Source organism: Rousettus aegyptiacus, unplaced genomic scaffold (assembly GCF_014176215.1).
Source record: "Rousettus aegyptiacus isolate mRouAeg1 unplaced genomic scaffold, mRouAeg1.p scaffold_m13_p_12, whole genome shotgun sequence".
NCBI lineage: Eukaryota > Metazoa > Chordata > Mammalia > Chiroptera > Pteropodidae > Rousettus > Rousettus aegyptiacus.
The window spans coordinates 45,648,103-45,655,432 of NW_023416287.1; the positions used below are offsets into that span (position 1 = coordinate 45,648,103).

At 38.7% G+C, this 7,330-nt stretch overlaps 1 protein-coding gene across 4 annotated transcripts in view; it reads right to left on the bottom strand.

The window, feature by feature from the left end:
- The window catches only part of SEH1L (SEH1 like nucleoporin), a 37,404-nt gene extending 32,309 nt beyond the window's left edge, over positions 1 to 5,095 (bottom strand). For all 4 annotated transcript variants that reach the window (XR_001593875.2, XM_016119865.2, XM_016119863.2 and 1 more), the window contains exon 1: positions 4,870 to 5,095. Coding sequence is in view for 3 of the 4 variants with exons in the window: in XM_016119865.2 (XP_015975351.1) it covers positions 4,870 to 4,980 (111 nt within the window). In the remaining variant the exon portion in view is untranslated. The remainder of the gene's footprint in view (positions 1 to 4,869) is intronic.
- Between the last annotated feature and the right edge of the window lie 2,235 nt (positions 5,096 to 7,330).

Sequence of the window (7,330 nt, forward strand, 5' to 3'; positions counted from 1 at the left end):
ACCTCCTCGAGGAATACTGGGCATTTTCCACAGCTGAGGCAAAACCACACCACCATGATCCCAAAAGTCCCTGTAGTGCAGGTAAAACAAAACCTTAAGCTATATTTAACACTATCTACTGGAAAATAAAAGATCTCTAACTTATCAACCTGCTAAATTGTTAAAGCAAGACAGTACCTAAAAAAGTAGTTTTCAATTTCTCAAATGCCCAGGTAGAGAAATTATCTATCAAATACCACAAATAACCAAGGTAACAGGGTAGCTCAGAAAGAAAAAGAATAGACTCCAGAAAACAATCTTAAAGGCATGGAAGACTGGGATTTAAATAACAGCAAATTCAAGATTGTAGTTCTTAAAAAACTCAACCAACTACAAGAAAATTTAAAGGCAGTTCAATGAGCTCAGAAATAAAGTCAACAAACAGAAGGAGTACTTTACCAAAGAGACTGAAACTATAAAAAAGAATCAAACAAATATGGAGATTTAAAACTCAATATATATGACATGAAGAATGAATTAGAGAACTCAGAAAATAGAGAACACATGGAAGAGTTACTAATCTTTAAGATAAAAATAGCAATGACTCAGGTGGAAGAGATAGAATTGATACAAGAATTTTTTGACTCCATCAATAAAGAGCAACATAAGAATGGGTATACCAGAAGGAAAAAAGAGAGAGACGGAAACAGAGAGCCCATTCAAACAAATAATTGATGAGAACTTTCTAAACCTATGGAAAAAGCTGGACCCTTGAATCCAAGTAACTAACAGAGCACCTAGTTATCTCAATGCAAAAAGACCTTCCCCAAGACACATTACATTAAAACTCTTGAAAGTTAATGTCAAAAAATTCTCAAGGTAGTCAAGGAGGAAAAGACTATAACCTATAAAGGAAACCCCATTAGGCTATCATCGGATTTTTTTTTCAGCAGAAACCTTACAACCTAGGAGAAGGTGGAAATAAACTTACAAAATATTGAAAAAGAGAAATCACCAGCCAAGAATAATATATCCGGCAAAGTTCCCTTTTAGATATGAAAAAGAAATAAAGACTTTTCCAGACAAACTAAAGCTGAGGGAATTTATCACCACAACACCTGCATTACAAGAAATGTTGAAAACAGCCCTCCACCTGGAACAAAAAGACAAAAGGAAACAAAACTGTAAGATGATAGAAGCGAAAAACCGCAACTCTAGTTTAGAATAAGGTATTAAACAATTATAATATAAAGGTCAAAAGGAAAAAAAGTATTTTTAAAAAAAGACTACAGTTTCTGTAATTTGGAAATGAACACACCGATTATAAAGGGATAATATGTGACAACAAAAAACATAAAAGGGGACAGCGAAAAGGACTGAACTTGCACAGGTGAATGTAGAGAAGAGGCAATCAGAAAAAAAGGAATATTATACATATGAAAATATTTTTTGCATAAACCTAAGGGTAATTACAAAAACTCTACAAACAAAAATCTGAGACAAGTAACACCAAAAAAAGGTAGCACAGGAAAAAAAAAAAAATCATAGACCACCACCAAACTAAAATAGTAGAAAGAAACATAAGGGAAAGGAAACAATGGCGATAGAACAATCAAACAAAAACAAAAGATAAAATGGCTGTATTAAGTCCCTATATATCAATAATAACCCTAAACGTAAATGGACTGAACTGACCAATTAAAAGGCATAGAGTAGTGGGATGGGTTAAAAAAAAAAAAAAAACAAGACCCAACTACATGCTGCCTCAAGTAGACTATCTCAGCTACAAAATCAGATTCAAAGTGATGGGGTGGAAGATGATATTCAAAGCAAATGCCATCCAGAGAAAAACAGGTGTAGCCATGCTTGTATCTGACAAAATACACTTCTAGATAAAAAAAAAGGTAACAAGAAACAAAGATAGACATTGTATAATGATAAAGGGGATATTTTATCAAGAAGACTTATCAATAAATATGCACCAAACCTGGGAGCACCCAATATATAAAACAATTACTAACAGACCTAAAGAAAGAAACTAACAAAAATACAATTGTAGTAGGGAACCCAAATACCCCACTGACAGCAAAAAGAAAGTCAATAAAGAAATTATTGGCCTTAAATGACACATTAGACCGAACTAACATAATCGTCAAACAGAGGTATCACACTGACTGACTTCAAATTATACTAAAGCTACAATGATCAAAACAGTATGGTATTGGCAGAGAAAGAGACACACAAACCAAAAGAGAAGAATTGAGAGCCCAGAAGTAAACCCACACATGTACGGGCAACTAATTTTCAACAAAGGAGCCAAAAACACAGTGGAGAAAGGAAAGTCTATTCAGTAAATGGTATTGGGGAAATTGGAAAGCTGCATGCAAGAGAATGTAACTAGACTGCTAATGACCCCATATACAAAAGTCAACTCAAAATGAATTAAAGACTTGAATATAAGAGCTAAATTAAAATACATAGAAGAAAACATAGGTACTAAACTTACGGACCTTAATCTCAGATAGTTTTTTTCTGAACTTGACCCCAAAGGCAAGGGAAGTAAAAACAAATGGGACTACATCAAACTGGAAAGCTTCTGCACAGCAAAGGAAACCATCAAAACAAAAAGGCAACCAACCAATGAGAGAAGATATTTGCCAACAGCACCTCCAACAAAGAACTAATACTCAAAATATATAAAGACCTCGTATAACTATGACAAAAAAGCAAACAATCCAATTAAAAAATGGCCAGAGTACCTGAACACTTTTCCCAAGAAAACACACAATGGCCAACAGATATATGAAAAGATTTTCAATTTCATTAGCTAAAAGGGAAATGCAATCAAAACCACAGTAAGACACCACCCCACAGCTGTCAGAACGGCAACTATCAATAACGCAAGAAATAACAAGAGTCCGCGAAGACATGGAGAAAGGGAACCTTCGTACACTACTGACGGGAATGTAAACTGGTACAACCTCCATAGTAAACAGAAAAAATTAAGAATGGAGCTACCATATAACCCAGCAACTCCTCTTCTGGTATCTACCCAAAAAATTTGAAATCACATTTTTAAAACTATATGTACCCCTATGTTCACTGCATCATTCATTACAACAGCCAAGACTGGAAACAACCTAAGTGTCATTTGATGGATGACTGGATAAAGATGTGGTACATATATATAATGGAATACTAGTCAACCTTAAAAAATGATGAAATAGTATCACTGGCGACAACATGGATGGATCATGAGAGCATCATATTAAGTGAAATAAGTCAGACAAAAAAGGACAAGAACATATGATTTCACTAATATGTGGGATATAAAATAGAAAGCAAAAAATGAACAAACAAAACAAACTCATAGACACAGACAGCAGTATAGTGGTTACTAGAGAGTAAGCAGGTAAGAAAGAATAAAGAGGGTAAAGAAGGGTACAGTGACAGAAATATACTTGACTTTGAGTGGTGAGCACACAAAGCATTATACAAATGATGTATTATAGAACTGTATTCCTTAAATTTATAATGTGATCAACTAATCCTAATCCTAATCCCAATAAATTTAACTTGAAAATAAATAAAAGGTAGGGTTTCAAAGAGATATTTGTACACTCACATTCACAGCAGCATTATTTACAATAGCTAGGAAAACTGACATATGCCACAACATGTAGAAAAGTAAAACATTAAACTAAGTTAAATAAGCCTGTCACAAAAATGACAACTATATGATTCCACTTATATGAGGTACCTAGAGTAAACAAATTCATAAACACAGAAAGCAAAATAGTGGTTGCCAGGGGATGGGGGATGGAGAAATGGAGTTTAATGGATACAGAATTTTGGTTCTGCAAAATGAAAAAGTCACGGAGATGGTGGTGATGGTTGCACAAAGATGTGAATGTATCTAATACCACTTAACTGTATACTTAAAAATGGTTAAGATGATAAATTTTATTATGTGTATTTTATCACATAAAACATAAAAAAAATTGTAATGATAATGCCCAACATGGAAAATGATGCTTTCAAATCAATACTCTCACTGGCAGTGTAAAACAGAACCACCTTCAAAAAGGCAATTTGCCAATTACTCAACAGCTTTTAAAATATTCACTAATTTCTTATTGGAATGAGCCTAAGGAAATGATACAAAATATATAAAAAGTTAAATGAAGATCTTCGTTGCAACATTACTTTGACAAAATCTACAAATTGAAAGATCTACTTACTAAAAGATTCAGTAATAAGTGAAAAAGAAAAAAAAGTACGACCTCTTCAGCTAACAGACATTAATTAATGCAATATTCACAATAGCCAAAAAGTGGATGAACGGAGCCTCCGATCGCTACACAAGGAGAGAATTATCTCTCCCCAGGTGAGGCACCCAGAACTCAGAACACAACGCGTACTGACAACCTTACAGGAATCGGGGATCAGTCCTCTCACTGAGCAGGCACGGTTGTCGCAGGACAGCTGCTGCCAGAACTCCGCGGACCGGCACACACGCACTGGGCACTGGGCTGAGGGAGCTTCCCCGGCTCCCGCCCACCTGGACGCGACAGCGCGAACTCGAAACCCCCGCTCGCGGTTACCCCGGCAGCAGCAGCGGCGGGAGCGCGCACGCGGCCAAGACGCTCTGCGCAGGCGCACGGCAGCACGCGCAGCAGCGGCGCCTGTAACCCCATGGTCAGGGGGCGAGCATGGCGGAGCAGGCCGCCGGGCCGGGGCGCCCCTGCTTCCTTTGGGTCCAGGATTCGTACCTGGAGGCGCGACTCGATATCAAAAGTGGTACCCTTTCAGAGTGCCTGTCCCTCCGCTACGCGCACGCTCCCACTCCCCTGCTTCGGGGTCCGCCCCACCCGAAGGCTCCGCGCGCACCTTGACACTCTGGTCGCTAGAACAAGTCGCCATCCGCCGCCCGTGAAAGTCGAAAGAGACATCATGGATAAGATCCTTGTGGTCCGCCGCGATGCTGCGTGCCACAAACATGACTTCCAGCGGGCCCGTGCTTTCTCGGCCTGCCCCTCCCCCCCTCAGAAGTGGGACACCGGCCACCAGGGCACCGGCCACCGGGACGTGCACGGAGCCCGTCGCCTGCGCACGCCCGCGCCCCGCCCTTCCCGTCATACCCCGCGAGGCCGCGGCAACGGCGGTTGCACCTCCCACAGGAGTCCTGTGCTGCATCGTCGTGGTCCTCGGCTCTCTCGGGTTTGCAATGCTTTGATAAAAGTAAAAATTCATCGTTGAAGTGTGGAAATTGATAAAAATGCTTAAGTTAAAAGTGTCATACACAGTCCTCGAACTTGAGTCAATTCTGGTCAGCGTTTCGATTGATTTACCCCAAGACGGGGCGAATGCTCGGAGCGAGTAGAAAAGGCGGACTTGGATTTGGTCAGGAATCCTTGCCGAGATAACTAAGGAGGAAGGGAAAATGGAGAGATGCCTGAAGATAAAAGTAAAGAGTCCAGGCTCAGTAGCCTATAAATGCAGATAGGAGGATGGAGTCTGGAGAAAAAAAAGGGGTCATGCGGGTCCAAGAGCAGATATTAAGGGAAAGGAGGTGGGAATGATCAGAAGTCGTCAAAATGTTTAAAGATTTCACAGGCGGAACAGGCTTGGCGGTAGAACGAACAAGAATCAGAACTTGTGCAATGAGATACTAGGAATTAGAAAGTTCTACATCTACCAACTTAAATCACCTAGGAGAACGGGAGGATCCGAAATGAATCGGAAAAATGACTCGCCTGGAGCCAGAGTTCTCAATGAAGAAATAAGTCAAATGAGCAAAAAAAAAAAAAAAAAAAAAAACTGGGAAGGAGGCCAGTAAAAGAATCCTCAAATCAAGGATTCAATCAAACCTAGTAAGGGGAAGAATAATTTGAAAAGACATTAACAGTTTACAGGAATTAGTTTATCAGATATTCCAGAGTAATGATAGATAGGATGGGAAACAGTGGAAGATTGGATGCAGGAAGTGAAAGTAAAAAAGAGAAAAGAAAGATGAGCCTGTTGGAGGGGTTTGTATTTGGATTTTGTCCATGGTAAGATTAGCAAATTAGAAAGTTTTCAAAACAAGTAGTCCCAGCTGTCCCCTGATGAGTTACACAGAAACCAGCAAAAGGAGGTGGAGCAATAACCTAGCCTTTCTAGAATTTACTTTCCTTTTTTTCACTGAAAAAAAATAAATAAGATGTTGGTGGTGCTTTAATAGGCAGACCCCAAATCCGTGAGTTGCAGGTATGATAACTAATAACTAATTATTTTTAAGAAAGTACTATGTATAAAAGTCCGATCAATTTATAAAAGCTCCAAAACTTGAAAATCTTTTTAATTTAAATATTTTTTAAATTAAGCTTAGAAGACAGTAGACAGATCAAAAGTTACCAGAGATTATCTGGGCGGGGGGTTAAATAGGTGAAGCACAAGGGATTTTTAAAATAGACCATTTTTTAGATCATTTTAGGTTCAAGCAAAATTGAGAAAAAAAATGAGTTATATATATATATATATATATATACACCTCCTCTGTGAGAGTTCACTCCAAAATGTGCTTTAGTGATATGTGGATTATTTTGAGCTAAAATCAAAAGAGACATCGTGGGCTCAGGAGGAACTTCTGGCCCTACCCCCATTAACTATTAGAGGAATTTGAGTTAGGAGGCTTGGCCTTACTAAGAAATCAGAGACAACTCATGTACATGGCATGGTAAACTACTGATTACTGAACATGCGCTCTCATCGCATTTACCTCTGAAGCCCCAGAGTACCTTAAATCGTCCTTCACCCAGAATGTTGTATATACCTCATTTTTCCTTTCTGTCTTTGAACTCATGTATGTGGGAGTCTCTAATCCTCATGTATGTATGAAGTGTTCCAATACATATATATGTAATAAAATTTGTTTATTTTTTCTTATTAATTGATCTCTATTCGATTGTTAAATAAGCCAAAAGAACCTTGAAGATAAAATTCCTTCCTCTCCCACAATTCCCACACACTGGCCTCCACCACTATCAATATCTAACACAGCAGTACATTTGTTATAAACGACAAACATATATTGACATATCATAATCACCCAAAGTCCATAGTTTACTTTGGGATTAACTTTTGGTGGTGTAATTTCTGTGGGTTTTGACATGCGTAGTGACATGTATTCACCATTGTAGTGTTGCTGAAATGTTAGAAAACTCAGGCTGGTGAGAAACCAAGCACCACTTGGAGAGTTGGAGAACTCAGGTTATTAATCCAGTGGTCCCAGAGGAGCTAGCGCTCTGAAGATTTGTGCCTCCAGCTCAGTTGCAACTTTGCTTATATGGGGCTTATTTGAGATGGGCTG